At 44.7% G+C, this 26,100-nt stretch overlaps 1 protein-coding gene across 1 annotated transcript; it reads right to left on the minus strand.

The window, feature by feature from the left end:
- Positions 1-911: 911 nt before the first annotated feature.
- On the minus strand, positions 912-26,100 carry LOC144934772 (dual specificity tyrosine-phosphorylation-regulated kinase 2-like). Its single transcript, XM_078860902.1, has 5 exons — positions 25,827-26,100; positions 25,448-25,650; positions 13,610-14,527; positions 9,307-9,715; positions 912-4,206 (listed from the first exon to the last, which is right to left on the minus strand). The coding sequence occupies exons 2-5, from the start codon at positions 25,586-25,588 to the stop codon at positions 3,866-3,868; spliced, it is 1,809 nt and encodes a 602-aa protein (XP_078717028.1). The 5' UTR covers positions 25,589-25,650; positions 25,827-26,100; the 3' UTR covers positions 912-3,865.

Genomic DNA, 26,100 nt, shown 5'->3' on the forward strand with positions numbered 1-26,100 from the left:
TTTTATTTTACATTTATTAATTTTAATTTTTTACCTACGTGACTTTACCGAAAAAACCTAAGAATATGAATCCTTGCAGTCACGAAAGCTTCAAATCTAGAACTTTGCAGAGCCGTGGCCAAGCAATGTGTATCAGTTACTCAGTCATACTGCGCTTGCGTATTAACTTGAGCTTTTGTATGAAGTAAGGGAAGTGGTGTGATATGGAAAAATAATAATTTGCAAAAACGCAAATATACTTGAGCGTTTGGTTAATTTTTTGCAGTGTAGTATTGGTCTGAAGAGCATGGCCATGGAAGTTTAGGGATAGATTTGTAATTCAGAGAGAGAAAAAAAAACACCACATTATGTGCCGTGCATGCATTATTAGAGGATTTAACCAAACCGATCATTCTAAAAGTGATCCAATGAGACTGATGGCAACTTTACTCAAAATGTCAACACATTTCAGGTGTTCAAAGAATACGAACTGGAACACAGACTATTTGACTTTGAGAATGCTTTAAGGGCCAACAAAGTAATAGGTTAAGAGGATTGTTATTGCTCTAAGCATGCAATCGGGAGGAGCAGTGGACGGCCCAGGAGTAGGCGAGTTTGAATTCCAGCCGTGGCAAATACCAGTGACATGGTTCTGCGCCCCACCACCCTCACCAACATGAACCCTCACTCGCGTGGTGAAGTATAGTCAAATAAACCCCACAAGTGGCGATGGTGTGGGGAGGGTTTCCATTCAGAAGTGGATTGACAAAAGGGCTGTAAGTTAATGTCACCGTTATTTGAATGGTCGAATCGAGTGAAATGCTGCACTGCCGTGCTGCAAATGTCAAGACCGGGATATGAGGACACTTGAGAATGTTTGAGCCGCTGACGTTTGCGAGCGCTAAAACTCACGAGAGACACGAGCTGCTGGTACAATCTATTTATTTGTTAAAAACATTTAAAACACACCATTTCTTGAACAAACTACTGTGGACCTGTACAATAAGCCTTCAAAATCAGGCTAAAAAATCCGTCTGGTGGAGTCCGCCAGACACGAACTGACAGCTACGTTACACAGTGCCACCGAGCACCATTCGAGGCTTGCGTTTGTAAATCAATCGGCATATTCACAGAAAGATGCAATCGTGAAACGTATAATTTCAACGTACACAATCGACGTAGGTGTATGTACACACACAGTAAAAAGACATGTTTTTTTTTCTTCTTCAAAATTAAAGTAACTGCATTGTTTAGACAATGCGTTGTGGTCGAAGGTTTCAAACTGGCTCGAGCCAGTGTGACCTTGGTGATTTCGTTGAGTTTCTTTTTGCTTATTTCACCTTTTTTTTTCAAAAGGCCCTCTCGGTACAAACATGCACGGGCACGTGGGTGCGAACACAATCCAATGCAGAAAAAAACAAAAAGCACCCTCACCGATGTGTGGAGGTGCACCCAGACTGGCACGATATCCTTATCGGTGTTGATAGTGTCATAGTATAAAGCGTTCCGTTTATTTAGTTCTACGTTAATCCATGTGAGTGCGATGTCTGGCCCCACGACACAACAACCTTCATTAGATATGTTCGTGTGGTGTATTCTGTGCCACAGACTTATTTCTATAACATGCGAAGCGACTACAATCGGCAAATCAAGTGCACCATATTGGAATATAAAACAAAAATAACGAACCAAAACTTAGCAAGCAATGTTTTTGTTTTAAGTAAAGTGTAATGACTTACTGTGTTGCGTTTCTAAGCCGACTGTCCCATTGTAAGTACCAGTCAGTGAGCACCTTTAAAATTGGTTAATTTCAGTTTTAAGACCATTTCCTAGGAACAGTGGGCAAGCACCCATTTCGTGGAGTCTAAATACAAAAAAACGTACAGCTTGTAATCTTTTTTCGATTTAAAGCTTTCGTGACTGCAGGAATTCATCTTCTTGGTTCCTTCTTTTATTTTATTATTTCCCTTCTACGTGACTTTACCGAAAGAACCAAGAAGCTTGTAATCTGTTCACCTTCTGCAGGTCTACCTCTAATTTACTTTTTCAAAGCTACTGTGAAAAAAATCATCTTGGTTCATTTGGACGTAATTAACATTTGCATTGTCGAGTAACATTTCATCTTTTACCATGTTCCGAGATGGATTTTACGTTATGGGCACATAATAATGAATTATAACTTGTGATTAGTCACTTATATTAATGGTAAATTCATGGTAAATTAGTGGACACTCAGAGTCAGTTTTCCTTTGGGATTTTTCTTTCATTAATCTTTTGCTGTTCGTATTTTTTTTTACCCTTTCAGTACTATGTAAAAATCGGATTCTTTATTCATACTGGAGGAATCCAATGAGCTTTAAAGCTCTTCTTTACAGATGTGTAACAAATTAAAACCCTGACTGCCTAACTAACAGGCGCGCTTTAAAAGAATCAAGGTTTTGTTATCAAGTATATTTCATATCATTAATACATTATTAAAATTGAATTTCTGTGAGAAATGTAAATTGTATTGATTTTCAGAGGAGTCAATATATCTTTTATTCCAAATATTGCAGTCTGTATTTTGTAGAAACTATAACCAAGGACCAACCTCTTGAAATACAAATTTAACAAAAAAACGAAAACATGAAATATTTTTTTTATACATTTTCAAAATAAAACAATGGAATTAAAAAAATCCAGTGCAATCGTTAAAACTAAATAGTCTAAACGCCCTTAAAACGTACACACATATGTAACAAATAAAAACAAGGCACAGTAACAAATGATGAAACGTTTAGGGAAAAAAACCCCCCATGTTTTGCGTATCACGTTACTTAAGTAAATTGCACCTTTTAAAATAAGATGGTTCAAGTTTTTTTCTGTCTCTTTTACAACTTGTATTTTAAAAGTCAACAAAAAAAAGATGACACGAACTAAAGCTGTTAATTATGCTTATTTGATTTGTGCAAAAAGCCACTTGTTAGCAAGTCACCTTTTTTATGGACAGATTACTTCTCATCTTTTTGTTGTTGTTGATTTGACGCCTTCAAAATAATAAGTTATTTCTTCATGATACCATATATGCAGTATCCCCATAGCCAATAATTTGTCTACATTCTCTCACACCTGGCGGGAGAGAAGAAGAAGATAAAACACCCAATTCCAACAAATCCCTTCCCATGCCGTTCCGGCAATGATGTCGACGATTCCCTCACGTTCATTTTTTTGCCGTAAAATGAAAAGCGGCCCGCTGTTACACTGTATAGTTGTGCAATCTCAATGGCGACAATCCTGCCGCATGATGATGATACAGCGAAGTCGGCCGACGTTTCTCCTCGGAGATGTCGTTTGCTTGCAGGTGCGCGTTGTGCAGTGTTCTCTGTGCCTCTGTGTTTTTGCTTTAGAGCATTGCGAAACAGAAGCAGCATTTCAGTGCATTTCTACACATAATATTTTTTTTTCCTGTTTAAAAACAAAAAAAACCAGCTGTACTTCTTCAGCACTGGGTGATGTTGACAAAACAGAAGCACAGTCATGTGAATATTACAGTCTTACGTGCAACTTGTGGTCTTGAGTGATTACGCAAAGCGCAGGTTTTAACACCTGAAAAAAAAGCAGTGAGGTAGAACTTAAAAACCTCTGTAATGGCCACTCACGATGCAGCTGAGGAGACTATTATTGTAATCCCGTGGTCGACAACTTGGCAGATGTTACATATACACAGATAGGCAGCGCTTGAAGTCCTCAGTTAAACAAGATGGAGACGGGCAAGTGGTTATTACGTTGACAGTGTGAGGACAACAATAATCGATTCTCCAAGAACGAATGCCTCTCGCGCATTTTGGTTGGGCCATTTTTCTTTTTTAAATCTCAGCATCTCCTCGGGGTGTGCGCACCAGCCACCTCAGCTGATGAGCTTTGGTAGGCAGGTCCTCTGTGGGTACATGAGGCCCTCCACGTCCTCCGAGTGGATGATCTTGATGCGGGGCCGGTTTGGTGAGAGCGTCTCGGGGAAGAGCTTGGTCACGATCTCAGTCTGCACGTACGAGGCCACGGGCAGGTACTTGACGGTGACCGTCTTCTCTGTGAGGGCCGGCGCCGGCATTGGCGTGGCAGCCGCCGTGGGGTTCAGGGGTCGCCGGCGCAGCCAGGGGTGCTTGAGGGCCTGGCTGGGCGTCAGGCGCGTGGCTGGGTCCCAGTCCAGACACTTCTTGAGGAAGTCTATGAAGAGGTGGTCATCGCAGCCTGCAGGGGCAATGGGAAACAAAGCGGTGTTAGATTTGTTGACGGAATCGTCGACAGTGATGTACGTCAACGAAGCGTTATTTTATCTTCAAGCGTGACGGCAGGTTATGGCTAACGGCTAACTCACTAACAAGTCTGAATGAAGACGCGGACTATAATAATTTAGCATTGTTATTCGAGACTGCAATGCACTGATGAGGAAGACAAAAACAAGTGATTGGCTGTATGTGTATATAAAATATTTACTGAGTTTCACTGATTATCTTCCATGATAATATTGTGGGGAAGGGGAGAGAATTAGTCAGATTTGATTAGGGAGAGAGGATATATATGACTGCTTTGGTCGGCAGGACTAACAGTAATACTCGATTAAACATTGCGCAGGCAGTCGTCGACTAGACGCAACGCTCTGGCTAAAATAAAAACTGCTGACTGAATGAACACGAGGGACGAGCAAGGGCGCAGGGAAGGGCAGAGAGGCGCGCTGGTCTCATTGATTGGTCGTGCTTCTCACATGGCAGTGTTTACGTGCGTGCGGCCCTGACAGCACACGCGCCCGAGCCCCCGTTTAATAGCGCACCGATCGTCATGCCATAACATTTTCATGGATTTGTAATGAGATACATTTGTAAACAAGTGGCAGATTGTACAACTTAATAGATTTTTTTTAAATAAAACACGTTCCTGGCAGACATTCAACAAACAGTGCATATAAACGCGTACAATTTACAAGCATAAGTGTATATGCTTGTACATTTTACGAGTGAGATTTGTTTACGATCATTACCATTCTATTTGACATGTTTTATCTTTTCACAAAAACAATACGTGCTGGATTTCATGACTATATTCACTTGCTTGGAAAATTCAACTTGGGTTTCAACAAAACGTATTTCACTACTGTTCAGCAAATTATGTGTAAAATAATTTGTATGCATTTCAAGCTTTACACCTGAAAAATACATTATACACGAAGTTATTGTAGTACCGTGTACATAGTCATGTAAATATGTATGGGGAGGCCTTTATCCAGCAATAAAATGACAAAGGGATATTTAAAAAAATTATACATTAAGTGTAACGATTGCAGGGTTTGTGTGAATTGCAATACATGCGGCAAACGTGTACTTGAATAACCATTCTCAAAGGACCTTACTCATATGTTAGACAGTTGCACATGTCCGGCAGTTGAAACAGACATGAATATATAAAAACGTGGAAACCTCAGAAAATGTCATTGGTGATACAATTACGACTTTCTTTATAATTGGAGAACACTGTAATTGCGCTAATAATAGTGACGTGCGACAATAATAATAGCTGAGACGCATCTGGCTATTATTTCCACACAGCCATGCCTCCTCACGACTCTCAATGGGCTCCAAGATGAGGCTAATTAAACAATTATTGGTCTCCAGCATTTCAAAACTGTACACATCCCTCCTTGACGCCATTGAAGCGTCTGCACATTTTAGAGGAGTCTGCTGAATTCTGTGAGCGGAGCACATTCTGTTCCGAAAAGTCTACCTCTTCTGAATACCAATCATTTCAAATGGCAGATGCGTGTCCAAGGCTGGCATTTAATGAGCAATTCAAAACATTCGTGTCGTGAATTTCAATCGCCCCGGCAGGTGTAGTGACAAACAGCGCTTATGCTTCTTCTTGGTTCTTTCGGTAAAGTCACGTAGGATGGAAATAATAAAATAATAAAAATAAAACACAATAAAATACAATTCTCACGACGTTTCGGCCACAACGCAAGCAGCCGTCCTCAGGTGAAGAACAGGGCTGTCGGAAAGACAGCGTCTGAATGAAACACCACCAAGCTTGGCAGCGTATATTTAAGCTGGGTTAGAGGAGGAGGGCACCTTGACAAAGGAATTTGCATATCATATGATATCATTCAGACGCTGTCTTTCCGACAGACCTGTTCTTCACCTGAGGACGGCTGCTTGCATTGTGGCCGAAACGTCGTGAGAATTGTATTTTATAATGTTTTATTTTAATTATTTTATTATTTCCCTTCTACGTGACTTTACTGAAAGAACCAAGAAGATTAATCCCTGCAGTCACGAAAGCTTTAAATCGAAGCGCTTATGCTTATTAAGCCCATGCTGCCAAGTTGCCAGCTGAAATCAATCTACGTATACGCACTTCGTAAAATCAGAGGCATCTGTGCGTCATTCCTGAAAACACATTATCTCAAAATGAGTTAAAGGGCGACCTTTTTAGTTTTTTGTAGTTATTATCAGAGAACACACTGTTCGGTATGGAGTCAGGGGCAATGCATGGTTCGAATTTGTGATATCCATCTCGGGGCGATGTATCTATCGCTTCGGCTCACATCAAAGGGAAACACCTCATTGCAAGATATCGCAACAACTGCAAGAGGGCAGTTATCTTGAGATAAACACTGCGAGATTAACGTCGGCCTTGTCAGCCTCACATGTGTGAGTTTGTTTCATGGGAGCCTAAAATTGAGCGCAACTGCATTGCAGGGCTGAACGAATCACTTACACCCAAATATTCTGGTCTGCGTGGCTTCAGTTACCGACTTCATAACACATTATGATGTATAACTGGAAGTCAGTCATGTCGAAATGGGCACGTTTTCCTTCGCGAATTTACAAAAGGTAATTTCTTTATACGGAGCCGTGGAGAGAATCCGTTCATTCGCGAGAATTGGGCCTGCGTCAATCACATTTGCGATGCATTTTAAAGATACTCTGCAGCTTACACCACACCGCAGAATCGTGTTAGTGGTGGCTTCATGCGTATTCATTCAGAATGTGAAGTGAACTCGCTTTGATCCTGTTTTTTTTACTGTAAAATAACTTTGCCAGGGGGGGAGCAGATGACTGAAATCCACAGAGACAGGGGCGTTGGCAATTCCTACATGGAGACCTCGCTGTCAGAAATGCTCTGTGCTCAGCACACAGAAAAAAATAGGACACGGGGTGATGTCATGTACAGAGAGAACTAGGAATATTTAATTGTTTATTGTAGAGATAGTGATACTACTAATTTACAACCATCTGTTATAATACACTACTGGGCTAAGGCTTCTTCATGCCTGGTTAGTTCGGTTGTTTGACCATACTTCACCACGCTGGTCAGTGCGTATTGGTGAAGGATTGGACGTGTACATGCTTCTGATATCACCTCGCCACTGACGCTAACAGTGGTGAAAGATTAAAACGCAGGTCTCTGGATTGACAGCGCAATGTGCTAACCATTATGCCACTGCTCCACACTATGCCCCTTGTTTATCAATGAAAGCCTCATTGGGTCTTAAAACTCTTTTTTTATTCCATTCACGAGTTAGTTGGACTATTGGTGAAAATTAGAATACCTAGAAACCCATGCATTCAAGGAAACAACCCTCAAAAAGTCACACAGATGGATTAAATCAATTGCTGTGTTTAAATGTCCTGGCCACCTCACAGGCCAATTTTTTTTATATTTCATGTTATGGAATAAAAATTCTCCAAATCAAAAACCTGGCAATAAATCGCAAGATCAAACCTCCGCTAAAGCAGAGGGCATGTTACGTATTTTTGGAGACACAGTCTTCGTATGTGTGCGTTACTTCGACGTTACTCGACGTTTAATCACGTGTATTCGTGTGTGTGTGTGTACGTATCGATATCTATGGAACCTTTTTGCCAGTATCAAAATGATGGGGAAAAAAATGAGAATAGGCTTTCACCTTTCTGGCAATAAAACAGGCGTTTCGATGTTCAAACGCCCAATAGAGATACCTATTGCGAGGTATCAGGTATGCATTAACCACACAAACTTGTGGCAAAACATACAAACAAGTGTGCTCTGATTATACTATATGCATTGGTTTTGAAACCGATTGGCCTACACCAGCGACAGTGTGTATCAAGTTTGTCAACGTCAGCATTAGGAAGACAGGCAACTTGGGTGTTGCATGGCGGTGGTCCCACCAGGATCTCATCCGTCACACCAGTCATAATACACGCTGACGACCAACACCTGCCCCACCAGACTACACGGCCAGACAGGACATCTTCTTGGTTCTTTCGGTAAAGTCACGTAGAAGGGAAGTAATAAAATAATAAAAACTAAAAAAAAAGTTGTTATTTTTATTATTTTATTATTTCCCTTCTACGTGACTTTACCGAAAAAACCAAGAAGATGAATCCCTGCAGTCACGAAAGCTTTAAATCGAAATCAGACAGGACATCTTTAATATGCATGTATATGCTGCCCACACATTATTGTGGGACTGCCCGTATACTGAAACACTACAGATCTTTAACGCGCTGTAAATAAAACATCATCTAAAAGAAATGTGAGTGCGTCCTGAACTATAATGTTTGCTGTGGAATCTTGGCCAAAACGACATGAAGCATTGATCGAAATCTGCTCACAACACAAATGTAATTCCTCAAGAGAATAAAACATCGCCTCACATATCACAAGTGACATGACGATTAAAGACACGACGATAGGAGGTAGATTAAGAGAAGCATCTGAGTGCTAACTGACACGTAAGAAGCCAAACTAAGTTGATACCGGCATTGGGTGAGAAAGGGTTCAGATCAGATTTTTCATGAAGTATTTTGAAAAAGATTAAGAGGGGCAAGGGAATTGAGGGCAACCAAAATTAATGTGGCTGGACTGTCAGGCAGAACCTTAAGAAAATTGCGGTGAGATTGGACCAAAGAAGGAAGCACTGCAAGAGACTGGAACAAGATGGACGAAGCTGACAAAGAGCCCGACCCCAGCTAATGGCAATTCAAGGAAGTAGGAGATTAGCGCGTTGTATGCCTGCGTGCCCATACAATGCAATATGATTCTCGCACTGCACGTGAAGAAAACGCACAGATACATTCTGCTTGTATTCTGCATGTTGGGAATATTGGGTAGAAGACGATTAAAATAAAATAACTTTATCGGTACCGAGGCTCCCACAAGGCCATGCGGCAGGTGCGCGCTGCACAGTTTGGCGCCAGCTATCTTACAGCGTGGTCGTGTCGCTAGCCCTGCAACTCGTACACATCTCGGAACAGTAAAGGGTTAACATCATTTCACCGCGCTTCGCACGCTAAGAGATGCGCGCGACCTCACCCTTGAGGGCCGTGGTCCAGTCGCGGCTGGAGGGGGGGCCGCGCATCTTCCCGCGCCGCGTGCGCCCCCCGTTGAGCACGACGGAGCCGCCGGGCAGCGTGGTGATGGTGCAGTAGCGCGGGTGGCCCAGCGAGCTGAAGAACTGGCGTGCGCGCTTGCTCTGCTCGAGGAGGCGCGCCGGCGGGGAGCCGGCCAGCTCCATGGCGCAGGCCAGCTGGTCGCCCTCGTCCTCGCCGGGCAGCAGCGGGCTGCCCGTCAGCAGCTCGGCCAGGATGCAGCCCAGGCTCCACATGTCGATGGGCAGGCCGTAGCGGCCGCCCAGCACCACCTCGGGTGCACGGTAGAAGCGCGACTGGATGTAGGTGTACACCCGCTGGTGCTCGTAGCAGCTGGAGCCGAAGTCGATCACCTGCGGGGCAGGGGGGGGGGGGTTCCGTCGCACGCACGCACGCACACGAAAATCCGATTAGCTCGTTTATCAAATTCATATTCATTAAAAAATTGTGCTCGTCTTGCAAAACACTCGCAGACCAAGTTATTTGCAATCCATGGTTTTACTGTTATAGAAATGTTTTCAGATCCTATAGGTATCGTGGATCATGCGGGTAATAGGGTCACGGGTAATAGGGTCGTGGATAACCGAAGTTCTCCTGCCATAGCAATGGGCGGGCAAAGGTTTGACCTGATTTTGTAATTGTGAATGTCAAATACAAGCGTTGTGTCTGGCAGCTGTGTGTGTGTGTACACAAGCTTCACTTGCTGTGGGAATTAGCGTTTGTTAACTTTCCCACCATGCCTCCGCGGTTGGCTACGTACGGTGCAAAAGAAGTTCAACGTACATATACGCATGCATGGGCTGCGGTGGTTAATAACGAGCAAAGCTCGGATGTCTCAACGTTTAAGTGATCGATTATCCGTCCGCTGATTTGTCGGTCAGATGGCTCGAGAGTAGTCGTGGAGAGAAAAATCTTCGCCTCTGTTCCCGTGTGTGCCACTGGATGGGAGGCAATGGGTGTGGCTTGATGATGTCATCACGATAATCAGCTGATGATGTCATCACGATAATCAGCTGTGCCAAGGTGTGTGTGCCTTGTAGGGGGTTTCCCACATTTGGCGGGCAGTATGTGGTCCTGAGTACGAGCAAAGAATTCTGCACCACTTCTGAAAAATAAACTGCGTGATAAACCTCACGAAAGGCCTCATGCAGTTCTGAGCCCTTGCTTTTGGCTTGCTCGTTGTTTTGTCGGTGTTGTTAACGTTCTAGAAGCTCCCACAGGACCCAGCTGTTGAGAGCAGCAAAAACTTTCAAATAAAGAATACGGCGGAGTGGGATTAAGTCACCTGCACAGGCTTGCAGGTGACTCAATGTTGGCTGAAGGAGGGTTTGAAACACACCCCCACGAGACAACTTGGCACAGAAGAGATTGGCAGCGTCATAAAAAAATGGGAAACACGGTTAACAACTGATGAATCACGAGAAGCTGACGTACATCGTCTGCATTTCTAACCACCGCAAAAAAAACACTCTTTCAACACACCTGCATTAATAACAGCTGGATGTGCATGGTGAATACGGAAATGTGAGGATGTCAAGAACTCTCAAAGATTGCGTATTCCTCGGTTTGTCCAGCTGTACAATTGAAATACTAAAATCACACCTAATGCACCTAACAATATAAAAAAAATTCGATTTAAAGCTTTCGTGACTGCAGGGATTCATCTTCTTGGTTCTTTCGGTAAAGTGACGTAGAATGGAAATAATAAAATAATTAAAATAAAACAATAAAATAATTCTCACGACGTTTCGGCCACAACGCAAGCAGCCGTCCTCAGGTGAAGAACAGATCTGTCGAGAAGACAGGTGAAGAACAGGTCTGTCGAGAAGACAGACTCTGTCTTCTCGACAGACCTGTTCTTCACCTGAGGACGGCTGCTTGCGTTGTGGCCGAAACGTCGTGAGAATTATTTTATTATGTTTTGTTTTTATTATTTTATTATTTCCATTCTACGTGACTTTACTGAAAGAACCAAGAAAATATTAAAAATATGCATGTCCATGTAAATTTCGGTTAGATAGTTCAGTGCTTGCTAATGCTGATAGAAGATTTCTAAGGTGTACAGCAGCATTAAGCACTTAATGTCTTGTATTACAAAAACAGCCATTACATGTTTTGTTAGAAGATTTTGATGAATAATTCATTTCATTACAGCCCTTTGCCAATCCACTTCTGGATGTAGACCTCTCTGTGCCATGTCGGTCACAGGGGTTATTTTCACCATATTTCACCGCTGTGTCGGTGTGGGTGGGTGAAGTGGTTGGGGCAGCCAAAGACTCGTTCAGTTATCAATGTTGGCTGTGGCAGGTCACGAGGTTCATAGCTGAGTGCGATAACTAGTGCTCAACACTCCAGCCCTTGATCTGATTAAGCAGAGATTTATTCCTCAATGCATGTGACACATACTACAGGTGATTCAATAACCCAATGAGCAACATGATTTTCCGTTTCTGTTGCTAAAGCCGCTTGGCAATAATCTCAACATCCATGCTTTCAAAAGCCGTAATTTGTGGTCAGTGGTGTTCTTGTTTGTACGGTTAGAGAATAAAGCTAGTTGAAAAATGTGTTGTATTATCGTCAAATGACCTTGAAAATGCTATTTGGAGACACACCATGTTTATCCGAGATGACCAGAAAAGACCCCAGTAACGTAGGACTTGTATGAATTATAAGAGAATCTATTGAAGTGCACAGTTTCCACTGACGGTACATTATTATTTCGGCAGTAAAGGTGTAAACGTACTAATGAATCATGAGCATCGTTGCAATCTCCCAAGATGGAAAACACATGAATGACTCCTGGGTCCCAAGACACTTATTTCATCCGCGGCTCATACAGATGACGTCAGAGGGTTAAGGAAAATTTGCAATTATTCTGTAATGTGACCTGGGCTCGCGTGACACCCGACTAATTTTCGGCATTCAACCCCGCAGGCAACGCTGACGTAGCTCACGATTAGTCATTTCACCTGGGATGTCAATACGACGGAATAAGAGGCAAGGAATTTTTTTTCAGATGGCCAAAGGTAATTTTAATATTACACCATCCCATGATATTTTCTTCGGAATTGGCCCAGTCATCGGTTGTGGTGTCTGTAAAGTTTCCTCTATGATGCACACTAATATAAATACACTTAAATATATGATCCGGTGAAATGTACTTGATTCTATATAATCAAAATTGTATTGAATTGAATGAATTTTTCACATCTCATAAAAAAAACTGCTTTTTGATCTAGAATTGAATAACAATAATCATTTCTTGACTTAAAGCTTTCGTGACTCATATTCTTTGGGTTTTTCGGTAAAGTCACGTACGAGGTTTCGATCACAACACAAGCGGTCGTCATCATTTTCCTGATGACGATCACTTGTGTTGCGATTATTTTTGTTATTTCTTTGAACCTATCTACATGACTTTACCGAAAGACCCAAAGAATAATAATCATTTCCACGTCAATGTCTTTCCAAAGCCTCAGGACTCCTTTTAAGGAGAATTCTGTTTTGGATACTTGGCCACGTTCCTACTAGTTTTGCATGGCACCATCATAGACCACCCTAATGCATTTGTGTGAGATTAATGCTTTTGCCAAGAACATCTGGTAGCCCAGCAGCATTTGTATAACAAGCCTGACTTGGCTGATGAGCTCCAGAGTGTTTAAACCAGTCGAGTTTGCTTGCTTGAACAAATGCTGTTGAATAATATTGGTCTAAAAAGCCAAGAGGTCGATGGACGAAAAACATTTTTTTTGTTTAATTATAGGCATTGATTTGAAAAAATTCCAACACGTGGTGTTGGTACTGGTGGCTTAGACAGCACCGCTGAGATTTTGGCTATCAGGCCCTGCGTCTCCGTACGTGTGCGTGTGTCTCACGTGGGGAGCGGTAGTGCAGCGGTTAGCACGCTGCAGTATGAAACTGGCGACCGGCGATCGATTCCCGCTCACGTTCAACACCAGTGACGATTATCTGTACCTGTCCTGGGCCTCCCCTAGGTCGACTCAGCCTCAAATAAGTACCCGGTTGCGGTGTGCAGTAAATATCGCTACTGGGGACACAAAGGCGGTCGGGCGTGGTGCTAGCCACCCACCCCCCGTTGTGTGCCGTGCCGGCCTTCACAGGTGCCACTCGCTAACAGTGCTTGCCCCTACAGTCTGTTAAGGCTATATGGCTGACGTTTGTCTTTTGTACGTCTCACTCTCCATCTCAGGGAGCTTCGTAATGCCCGAGCACCGCACGCGCCGCACCTTGATGCCGCTGCGTCCCTGCTGGCGGAGCAGGATGTTCTCGGGCTTGAGGTCGCAGTGGATGATGCGATTCTTGTGCAACGCGTTGAGGCAGAGCAGGATGGAGTGCGCAAACTTGCGCACCACCTGCAGGCTGAAGCCTTGGAACTTGTTCTTCTTGATGAGCTCGTAGAGGTTCATGCTGAGCAGCTCGAAGGTCATGCAGATGTGGTTGCGGAAGTTGAAACTCTCGAGCATGTGGATGACGTTCATGGTGTTCTCCTTGTCCTGCTTCTTGAGGTGCTCCAGGATGCGGATCTCCTCGGCCGCCTGCCGGTGGAAGCGCTTCTCGTTGCGCACCATCTTGAGCGCCACGTACTGGTGCGTCCGGTGGTCGTAGGCCTTCACCACCTGGCCGAAGCTGCCCTTGCCGATGACGCGCAGCACCTCGTAGCGGTAGGCCACGTGGTCGTGCGGCACGTGGATGTACGAGCCCTGCTCGTCGTCGAAGCCGTTGTTGTTGACGCCGCTCAGCGTCGCCTGCCGCTTCTTGGCGCTGGGCCCCACGAAGTACACCTCGTGGTAGTTGAAGATTTCGTGGTGCTCGAACATGCTCAGCCTGTGCATGTACTTGCGCATCGCCTGCTCGGGCGACATGGCCGTCGAGTGGGGCTTCGGGGAGCCGTCGTCTGGACGCGGGGACCCGGGCACCGCGTCGTGCTGCGTGGCGGCCGCCGCCGCCGCCGCGCGCAGGCAGCTGCCGAGCGCGGGCCGCTCCATCTGGAGGCTCTTGAGGCCATTGGCGAGGCTGCCGAGGTCGGAGGCGAGCAGGCCGCGCTTGGCATGCGCGTCCTCGTACAGCGGCTGGATGTGCACCGGCCGCGGCATGCCGGAGAACATGTGATCCGTGAGCCTCGCGTTGTTGTTGTTGCGGCCAACCTGCGGGGAGGTCGAGAGAGGGATTGGGAGAGGAAAGGACGATTTAAATCGAGCCCTGTAGCTGTCCATTTAGACGGTTTAATTTATTTAAAACTAAACTACACGATGCCCCAGATGTCTTGTGACCCCCATTTAATTCTCTAAAACTTTAGATTTTTTTTTTAAGTAAGATGTATTTAACGCAGAAATGAACATGCAATGGGAAAATATGTTACGGGTCACATCTTTGCCCGTTCTTTCATCATCATCATCATCAGCCATGGTCAATCCACTGCTGGATGAAGGCTTCCAAGCCACCACACCTCTTGATCAAGCGATGCAGTAGCCAACTTGGCACCCGTGCGTGAGCTGATTTCATTGCTCCATCTCCTCGGCGGATTTACATTGGATGCATTCTATTCATTCTGGATGGCACTGTAACGATATTAAACATCGGCCTCTATCCCGTTTTATCTTGCCTAGGGTGCCACTCAAAATGTAAGTTTCCTATTATGAAGGTCACTGCTTCCTCGATGTATTCATTTGCCTTTGAAACTGAACCACTGCAAGTTCAGTGACAATCCCTCAATATTTACTGGCTGTTCGATCGAGTTGAAAAGTGCATTACAGTCATTATATACATACGTATAGTGTACGCATGGATGCAGAGAGGAATAGAGGATTCCTGAGCAACTCGCATATATTAACATATTATATTGACATTTTTGCTCCAAGGAAACTGACACTTCCATTTCCCATACGCACATTGAGTGGTACCATAATCTTGCCTAAAAACATAGTTTCTCCACTGAGACTTGCCCATCTTTAGGAACATGAAAAATCTATCTGTGCATCATCCGACAAAGCCATGTCCATGTTGTCGGATGACAATAGGGCGGCTACCGGGCCCTCTGGCTTCGTAAACACGTACACCTCCTGAAGGTGTGTTGAGTAAACAATAATATGCGCACGCACACACACACACAATATCAGCTGAGCCCTAAGAGAGAAACCTGAGCACGTGTTATTTTGTTTAATATTGTGTCACGTACAGTTTGTACTTTGCCTCGTAGGCAAAGCACAAAGAGTGACAGGAGAGTCGTGCTCTTCAAGCTTCACTGCCTGTTACGTGTTGCAACGGAGGATGGGGGGGGGCAGTGGTGGAGCAGTCAACGCACTGCACTATGAATCCGGCCACCCGAGTTTGATTCCCAGCCATAGTTAACATCAGTGGTTGGTGGTCTTGGGAAGCCCTCTCAGCAACCCCCACCCCTTCACCAATCCTACTGATGTATGGTCAGAACAACCCCATAATCAATACGGTGTGGACAGGCCTCAAACAGCGGTGGGATGACAGCGCTGTAAATTATCATATATCGTAAATACATCGAAAATCCAGGGACTTTACCTATACAGTAACATCTATTTTAAATAACGACATTTTAAAAACTAAATAATGAGCAAAACCTCGGACAGGGCAAACCGGCTTGGGTATGACCTGAGTCATGAGACCGGTTTGTGGCTGAAGAAATATAAAATAACCAAGCAAGAAGATGCCTGCCTATTGTCTGAAACTTGAAAATGAAAACGACCCGCAGACATGACCGATGGGCAGACGTGACAGCCATGAGCAAGCCTGCGTCATCCTGAATCTGAAAACATTCGAGGTGTACACTCTTACAGGTGAGTTAGGCGTCACGAGGTGGTGCCGTCTTATTTCTGTGTTGGCGCAGTACGGATAATTACATACATTGTGGCAGGCAGGGCATCAACTGGTTGTATGTTGTCTCAGCTCAACGTACTACATGTTGGACTTCTTTCGCACCATACGTGGCCAACCGTGCTAATCGGAGCTCAAAGGTCTGACATTGACATTGGAGCTCTATTAAATACGCAAACAAAACAATCCACATTGATATTTCACAACTACAGTATATGAACTACGAGTTAAGTCAGAGACGAATACTTTGATACTATTTTACAAGGCCCATATGTTATGAACTGCACATAAAATGTTACGTACATTTTGTTTTTCATTTTCCTTCTACAGGCATACTATCCTATATAATGAGCAGTAAAATAATATCATACATTCGTCATTACCTGTCACATTTTCACAACTGGGATATCGGTTTAAATTAAACTCTTAAGACCTACTCTTCGATATGAGCAGTAAAATAATATCAACCACCTATCATTACCTGTCACATTTTAAAAACTGTGGAATAATTATTGAATAATAATGTATTAAGAGCATAACATTCATGTACGCAGTCATAATATAACATAAAAAATTGAGGTTAGATCGGGTAAATAGAAATGTGTCGTTTACGCGATCTGACCCAAAAAAACGTTATTATGGATAATATCGTACGTTCAAATATAATATGGCAGATAGTCGACAAAAAAAACTGTAAGTGGGACTTACCCTCATTCTTTGGTTAGCCATGGGTACGCTCCAATTCCGAACTTGTGTTTTGAGCTAAAGAGCATCTCTCGTCAATATATAAGGCGCGTGGCATACTCCCTGAGCATTTTACGCCCCTTGTGATGAACTTCCTTTTCGAAATAGCATGTAATTGGTAAGCCGGGTCACACAATAGCTCATTGGTCACAATGAGTAGCCAATCGTGTCTTGTTGCCGGCAGTGGTATGCAAGTCTGCAAATTACGCAACGCATAGAAGACATACGTGCTGTGGACCGCTCTAACTGGTCTTTCTTCTTAAAGTTTCCACTTAGTGTGCAACAGAGAGAAGTGGCGTCTGCCCTGTCAATAAACGCATCACGATTGCCAAAGGTTCATCACAGAATTAGAAGCATTAAATGTGAAACGTTGATGAGGCTGCGCCACATTTTCATTCAATGTGCTTAAGTATAACTGACTGAAGTATGCAACGGATCAAGTTGACATTCGGACACTGTTGTCTCGTAAGGGTCTTCCTTTTACCATCGGCTGAAAATTGCATCTAAAATCAGCCAGTGGGCACGACACTTTGATGCGTCTTGCTGGGGTGTCCAGTCTTGGGTATATTTATTTATCGTTGCGTGAATGAAACTTTTAAAATACCATCGCAATACTTGCCGAGTGCCTTTTTTTTGCACATCAAAGCAGCACGATGCCCCTTTTTGAAACAACAGTGGCCATGGCTCACGGAGACGAGAGACAGAAGAGCGGCGTTATTGTGTTCACACTCTGCAGCTGTCAACGGGGGCCTCCTTTATGGCAGGCAAGCTTCAGTTTTCGCTCGAGAATGACTTACGGCAGATTGAGCCTCGCCAGTGAGCATATGCCCAATTGAGTTTATGTTCGTGAGTTGTGGCAATACTGAGCAGATCTGTCTTAAATTCATCGATGCCCAGGTCTTGACTTACAGGAGCGATGGATACACATATTTAGAAAGTATACGAGGACCAAGGTAATTTGACCTAGGTCACATGTCTCAATGACCTGGATTTGGATTAACTGGAACACAAGGATTAGCCTCCTGCTGTTCATCAATGAGTGCCAAGGGATCTGTCGTGTTCGCGTTGCAGTCAGGTCCCGGCTTAAAGGTGAATGACATTGCCCCTTGCAGAGAAGTGTTCCCAAGTGCGTAACTGCTCTCATTCTGGCCGAAAGGGGCGAGTGTTCTGGAAGGGATAAGAGTAATCCTCATGTGCCACGGAGGTTCTTCATATTAAGTATTCGCTTCTAACAGCCAATATGGTCAGGTTCAACACACGGGCAAAAGCACATACGAGGTTGCAATCGTGCCATTGCAGCATGCCATGCCTAGGTTAACTAATTATGGGTTGTTGGCGAGGCTTACGGGTAAAGCATATATAAGCATGACTGCATTATGTCGTCACGTATAAAGTTCTGCTTATATATTTACTTTTCCCCATAATGATATATTCCCCATAATGATATACAACAATGCAGAATGGGTTTGTATAGAATATTGCTTTGTGTGTCGATTATTAAAAAAAAACTCAACACATTCGTCAACACGTTCGCGTTTAATAGGGAAGCACATGAAGTGCTCTCTCCAATCAAATATGGTAACCAAGGAGCTTTTGTTTAACAAGCTAGACTCTTGAACAAAACCCATAGGCCCAAAGTGGTCCCGAGTTTGCTAGCTTAATTAAATGCTGCTGGATGATATTAGTCTCGAAAGGCAGTAGGCCAATCGACTAAAACATATTATTGCATCTATGTGTGGGGAGAGAAGGTGTTGTCTGTGCTTTTACCCATAATGCTCCACAAAAACACAAAGATTATCTCACACATGGCATGCTACAATGACATCATTGCAACCTCTACTTTCAAAGAGCATCATTATTGCCCTATAAATAATGCATAGCTTAAAAGGCAACCTTTTGTCTGTTGTTAGATTTTAATAAACATTCATGATTTATTCATCCCATTTATTATTAATTTTATCTTAAGGTGCCATTGTTGGGTTAGGGTCAGTGATGGTGAAACCGGATCTGTAGGCTTCAGCTCACAGATGTCCACAAGTGATAAAAGGTCTGGGAGGGGTGATCGCCGATTGCAAATATGGGGAGAGAGCTTTGGGCATTAACAGCTGCTAAGGTGAAAAACCAGATTGTCCGTGACCCACTTTTGCTGAGTACATAAGGCACAGCGTTGCCATTGTCCATATTGTTATGTGCACAGTGCGCTTGACAAACACAGAGTGGGTGGCATTGAATAAAAGAAAGTGGGTGCGGTGTTTGTGCCTGTGAATGGACAGAATATTAAATATGACTCCTCCTGAAGAAATATTGTCAACTCAGGGCCAAGACAAGAGCGGCCACCTGGTCTCTTGTGCACGACTGACAATAAGCAAATTGGCACACGATGGCACGGGGCTCAGTCAAATTGTGTGTGCTGCTGAACGAACGTGCGTGCGTGTGTGTATCTTTCCAGTGCTAGAAAGCCCGTATCAACCGTACACATGAGAGAGAGTGTGTGTGTGTCTTTCCCATGCAGCAAAGCTAGGGTTGCCGCTTTTTTTTGTTCCACAAACACGCCTTAAGATTATATTTTTCAGTCAGCCTAGGTCTACTGGAATAAGGTTCAACACAATACAAATGTCTGCACCGGCCTGTATGGGTTTCAGCGAGTGTGGCCGGGAACTGGAATCTGTGTCAAAACCCAGACAGGGGTGGCAACCATATATATGCAAATCCAATATCTCCTGTATATCTTGCTTCACTAGAAATTACGATAATTGCAGTAATTTTTTTTTCTGGGAACCCTCATGGCATTGGCCCATAAATGAAATTAATATAAACATCTTGAACATACGCCCTTGCTTATTTTGCGAACGATCACATTGACTCTACCAAAAACAAATAAATAACCAATCTTCAAAGGCGATTTCAGGAGCCGGATAACCGCATTCTTCCCGGTAGCTTGCCGTGTGCGAGCGTCAAGGGACCGATAAGCGAGGCTTTCCGTATTAGCCGACTCGCACGTTACGTGGGGTGAAGTGGTGAAGTGGAGGAGTGGCGGGCTCCGGTCGTTGGGGCTGTAATTTGCATGAACCCGCCATTATCGGCCCATCAGCAGTCACATCCTCTCACGGCCAGTTGGGCCCAGCACGTGACCTGAATGACACTTCTCTGGCCAGTAGCTGCTGCTGCGGCGTCTCTTGATACCAACTCTCGCGGAAATACCCCATCCGCCTCTTTATGGCAGGAGAGAGAGATGGTTCTTGGCATGGACTGTTTCCATTTGGTTTTTTTTTGCAAAAAGAATGTGTGCGAAAAATGTAGAGGCCCTTTTTTTCGTTTATGTATTGACTCCAACAGATGGTTGTCATTTTAGTTTCAAATCGCAGTTGCTGAGCGCAGGCCCAAAATTATCCTAAACGCCAAGCAGCCGGCAACGAACAGCACTATTGAAGGTCTAACCGCATCTCAGATTAGCACGGTTGGATATGTACGGTGCGAAAGAAGTTCAACATACGTACATAGGTAATATATGAGAGGAAAAGAAAGCATGCATACGTACACAATTCCTGCATTTTATTATACTGTAATTAATTTAAAAAAATTGTCATGATAATAAAGGCGATGAAGCATTGAGATCAGCCGATATGCAATTAGCTTTTATTACTTTGCAGAATTGTGAGATATGGTGGCCGCTGGGGGAGAAGCCTTCATCTAGCAGTGGACTAGCCAAGGCTCAAGATGGTGATTACGCATAATAGAGTGGTTAAAATTAGTACAACTATTTAAAACTATTTTTTTATATTACCAGGTAAGGCCCACTGAGCTTTATAGCTCTCTGTCAGAAGCGACATGGCCACAAATGAGAGCCCAACAAAGTGGCTTATCATACGGAAATGTATCGCAGCCAAATACTCTAAACGCATGTTGGTTCTAAATATGGAGGGAACATCTGGAAAAGTCGGGGGGAAAATCCACGCGACCACGGGGAGAGAGACATGCAAACTCCAAATAAACAGGCGTCAGGGTCAGGATCGAACCCGTAACCTTCTGCATACCAGGCGAGGTATTTAACTTCTCGCCACCAATAGCCTCCCAACTAATTGAAACATTTAACTTTGGAATGCATTTATTGAATTTTTTTATCTGTCGAAAAAAAGCCAATTATGGTAAAGCTGTGATAATTGTTTTTTTACCCTTCTATCTGGCAACAAAACTGACACCTTTTTTTACAAGGAGTCATGTTTGCATAGACCACAATACCTGCAGCCATAATGCAAACAAAAAACAACTCCTTGTAAAAAAGGTGTCAGTTTTGTTACCAGATAGAAGGGTAAAAAAACAATTATCATATTTTCTTTACTGGCAAATGAGGTTCCAATGGTATGGTAAAGCTAGTAAACAATTTGAAGCAAAAAATATATCTCGGGCACGTGACAACAACGGTGGTGAATCTGTAATTATTGAGTCTGCCCCTGCAACGTGGCTGGGCCACTAGGGGGCTGACGGGGCTTTGTTGTTAAGGGATGTGGCAGTGCTGCAGTTTGGCTGCCGCTTGTGGCTGCGTTTTTTACTCTCCCATCAACGACCACAGGTCCAAGTACAGTGAAGTATCTAGCGCAGGGAACTTGCCGATCAGTAAGTTTAGTAGAACCCTTATTGCCCACAACTATTATATTAAACATGCCCCCTATTCTTATTATCCGCGGTTATCCGAATTTTCTTTGTTCGCCCCCCCCCCACCCCCCCACATACATAAGTGAAGTAAATTTGTGGAGAGACCGGTGGGATTCGAGGATTGGCGATGTTTGTCCACCAAATCGCAATGAATAAGGGGAGTTGTGCTGTGAACACACGTACTATTCTTATACCACACAGATGCTCCCACCAAGTCTGCTGCTATATTTATGCCTTGCAAGCTTTACGAGAATTAGGGCAAGCGGACTGTGTTCAGTAGATTAAGACACGGCTGGAACATATGGACACTTCCCTGGCAGAGCCTTCTATAGGAACAACACTGCTGGTTACTTTTTAAACTGTGATATAGAATAGTTCTGTATGTATAGTCTGGGGAGACAACATCAATTTATTTTACACACTTGGGACTTTATCTGGCCTTGCACTTGCAAGGATAGTGTTGCCCTCGGCTAATATGTTGCGAGTTAGCAGAGGTGGGACAAAGTCATTGTTATGCAAGTCCAAGTCGAGTCGCAAGTCATCAAATTCATGACTCGAGTCTGACTCGAGTCCAAGTCACATGACTCGAGTCCACACCTCTGCGAGTTAGTAGCTGGCACATTGCATATATACACAATGTTGTGATCAAATAGTGTGTGGGAATTGGGACGGTGCTTTGTAAGAAACACAGGGAAATCCTGTTTGTAGTGTTTCATCGGGTGTTTTAGTAAATATATATTGTGCAACTAATGAAACGTTTGCGTGCTTTGCAGCTGATGGTTATCTTGTTTTATGCAATTTTGGAAATCGTTGCGTAAATATTTTTTTTCCCGTGGGACGTCGGAGGACCAACCCCCGATAGTGACACAATTCAATGCATTCGTCGTCCCACAGTGCCAACTGGCCGGCACTGTCAACCCACGGACCACAGCAAGTTTCAAGTTGCATTCATTTGGTATAGCCCTGTGAACCATGCGGCTCTTAAGTCGGGTGCAACCGCAACAAACAAAATATGAACGGAGAACGTCTGAAAGCGACGACGCGCAACAGAAACATCCTGGATAATTCTAGATTTGAAGCTTTCGTGACTGCAAGGATTCATATTCTTAGGTTTTTTTCGGTAAAGTCACGTAGGTAAAAAATTAAAATTAATAAACGTAAAATAAAAATCACGACGTTTCGGAGGCAACACAAGCCTCCGTCTTCAGGTGGAACCGTCACAGCACGATAGCTGTATCAAGTGAGAGAAATTCCAAGAAAACAGTCCTTGTATATATACTGGTTGAGGGTGGGAGGGGCCAAGGTAGGCCCTGAATATTATTTCTTGATAAACCAGCAAATTTTCCCAAAAAAACTCAACAGCAACTGAAGCGAAACGACCGAAGCCAATGTGGTAGCCTGACCGAAGCCAGGCGACCACTCCTGAAGCCACTCGCCGTGCTCACGAAGCCGCACCATGAACATGTAAACGTTCAAAATCAACTAAACCACCATACAAAAAAAAACAATGCATAATTAAAATAGTACTTGAGGATTGCTTGCTTACGATGTGCCGTTTCACAGTCATCCCTTGCCAAAAAAGCCTGCATGAGTTGACGCCGCCTTCTTAAATGTGAAATATTGTTTTATAGACCGCATGGGATGACCGTAGGATATAAATACCCATCAGCGGGGCACGTCCTGGATACAGTCATGCGGATGAGTCCGTGCTTTTATAATTGCGCGCAACGCGTGGATCTGCAACAGGACATCCTGCCGTCCATTCCTTCCGAATAGCTCAGTGAATAAACGGCCCTGACCTGCTTTTTGAGGGCCGATGAAAACGCGCGCACACACACACAATGCCACTGCCACTGCATTGACGGTGACTAAGGGCGACACAAGGACGAGACAATGGAGGGCAAGAGGGCAGGGCAGGGTATGTGTAGTCGTAGTAGCAGCACGATGCGTCGCCTCTTGTTAATGCAACCAAAGCTGAGCATATTGCAACCACGTTGCTCAAGGGATTTGCTTTTTTTTTGTATCAAGTGCCGTAAATTCCACACGCGCTTTGCTTTAAAGACTTGCGGTGGGGGGGGGTGTTTTGGCTTTGACGGACACGTGGGGTGGGGGGCTCGTTGAGGAACGGGGGGCTCCAGGAATGTCTGGGTTTGTCGCTACGCTCACCCCTTTGTCCTTATGGGCAGGATACTGGGATACGGAACTGAGGATCTGACACGCGCACACACACGATTGCACATTACTACTAGGACATGTTGGAAAAATAAATAACCACCCCCCACTGGGAGGAACTGCTTCCGGGGATGGGCGCACGATAATAGCGGCATTTATTAGATTTCGCTTCCTCTCCAAAGTGAGATGAGTGAGATAGCAGTGCCAGGCTGCTGCAAATAATACACACTGCCAAATAAGTAGCAAGCGTATTCGCGCTTGCTCACCACAGTGTCGTGGTGTGCAGTACCTGGACCATATTATCATAGCAACATACTGCTTTGAGGGTTGCCATATGGGCACCCCAAGGGTACTGACTTCTATTACACGGGTTTGGTTCGAGACGTTTGGGGTTTTGGTTCTCCCCCTCCCAGCTCGAGCCGGGAAATATTTTCGTGCTGGCAAGCATCGAGGAAGCACAACGCCGAACTGACCCAAAAAAAAGAACACCTAACAACACCCATTCGCCTGCAAATGCTTGCCATTCCATTTCGGTTGCAGAGAATGCCGCAGTCTTACACAACCAAACTAAGGCATGGTGAAAGACGCTTAACAAAGGAGCATTTACAAATTCGACCGAGAAGAAACAAATCAATATAATGCGACAATTGTCCAGAACCCTCTAAATTAAACACACCTTGTACGGCGTTCACGTTGCCGTATGCGTGTGCGATCCTGACAGGGACACACTTATCACGCTCAGATTCACATTCTTGCGAGATTACAACGGTGACGATGAATGGATGGATGGTGCTGGTGTTGTCAACGCAGGCGGAGGCACACATACTACACACAAGCGTGGACTTGTATGTAGATCTTGGCCATTATCAGTATTCCATAATGTGGTGACCCATGCTGCTGCATGGTGGCACAGTGGTATAACACAGTGGTATAACATAGTGGTATAACACAGTGGTATAACACAGTGGTATAACACCGCCTGGGTTTGATGCCCGACTCGGAAGCCCTTTGCGTGGAGTTTGTTCAGTTCTGCCACCAACTCTGCATGGGTTCCCTCCGGTTTATCGGGCTTCCTCCCATATAAAAAAACAAAGCCCCCAATGTAACTGGCATTGGTCAAACATCCCAACGACTCAATTAGGATTACACACATAGCAGCATCGCCCCCCGACTGTGAATAGCCCGCATCTCCGATGAGCATGGTTGGCTACGTACGGTGCGAAAGAAGTTCAACATACAGTGCAGCACATCCAATACTTGGCAGGACCCTCCTGAAAAATATAGTCTTGAGACTCGGTGGGACTTTGCTGGGTGACAAAAAGCAGAAGCTGTTGCTGGTGGCAGTGGTAGTGGTGGTGTGCGATGGTCTTCTCGACCTCAAATGAGTAACCCGGTGCACATTGCCACTGGGGAGACAAAGGCGGCCGGGCGTGGCGCTGGCCACCCACCCCCAACAGCCCTTGCCCCACCAGTCCTGTCAAAAGGTTATCCGGTGACATCGTTGTCTTGTGTGTGTGTGTTGACCCGCCAATATTTGATGTCTGTTCAGAACCCCCCTCTCCCCCCAAATAAAAGAGCTTCACAGCTCATCGGATTCCAAGATTCCGATGCCGGTGTGACGAATCTCCCCGGTGTGCCCCTTCCTTGCTTACCATGTAGCTGGAGAGCGGGGGCAGGTGTGCAGGCGATGGGTCTCCGTAGCGTCGGACAGGGCTGTCAGTGTCGACCCCGCTGTACATGCCGGTCCCCAGCGGGATGGACACGGGCAGGTCGAACAGCAGGCAGCTTTGCATTTGCAGATCTCGATTAGCTGGGAAGCTTCCACAATGCCGCCCGTCCCGACGCCCTCCCCCCCCTAGCAAGGAAATAATAATAACAACAACAACAATCAATGTTGCGGGTAGTTGAGAGTAGTGTGAGTTTGATATATCGCAAACCAAATAGCTCACGGGTGGGGCGGGCAAAATATAATGGGAAAACTTGATTGAAATGATTTTTTTTTTAAATAAGAAGAAGAAAGCAACTACTAACGGTGGTTGGAAGAGACGTGCCAACGTCTAAGCGCGAGACGCTAATGGCACTGGGCGCATGCCACTGCCGCTGATGCCGCTTTGCTGCGCAATCTGCCTCCGGCCGTCTCAATCGCAGCGCACGAGCTCAGTGATGAACGCAGCCGATGTCCTTCCTCTGCAAGCCCTCCTTCCCCAAGCTCGCGCAGGCTATGATGGGGGGGTGGGAGGGGGTGACGCGTCCCCAAGCAGGGAAGCACAGTGTTTGGTTGGCAGGGCACATGGGCAGGGTTAAC

The sequence above is a fragment of the Lampetra fluviatilis genome, chromosome 11 (genome assembly GCF_964198595.1).
Source record: "Lampetra fluviatilis chromosome 11, kcLamFluv1.1, whole genome shotgun sequence".
Taxonomy (NCBI): Eukaryota; Metazoa; Chordata; class Hyperoartia; order Petromyzontiformes; family Petromyzontidae; genus Lampetra; species Lampetra fluviatilis.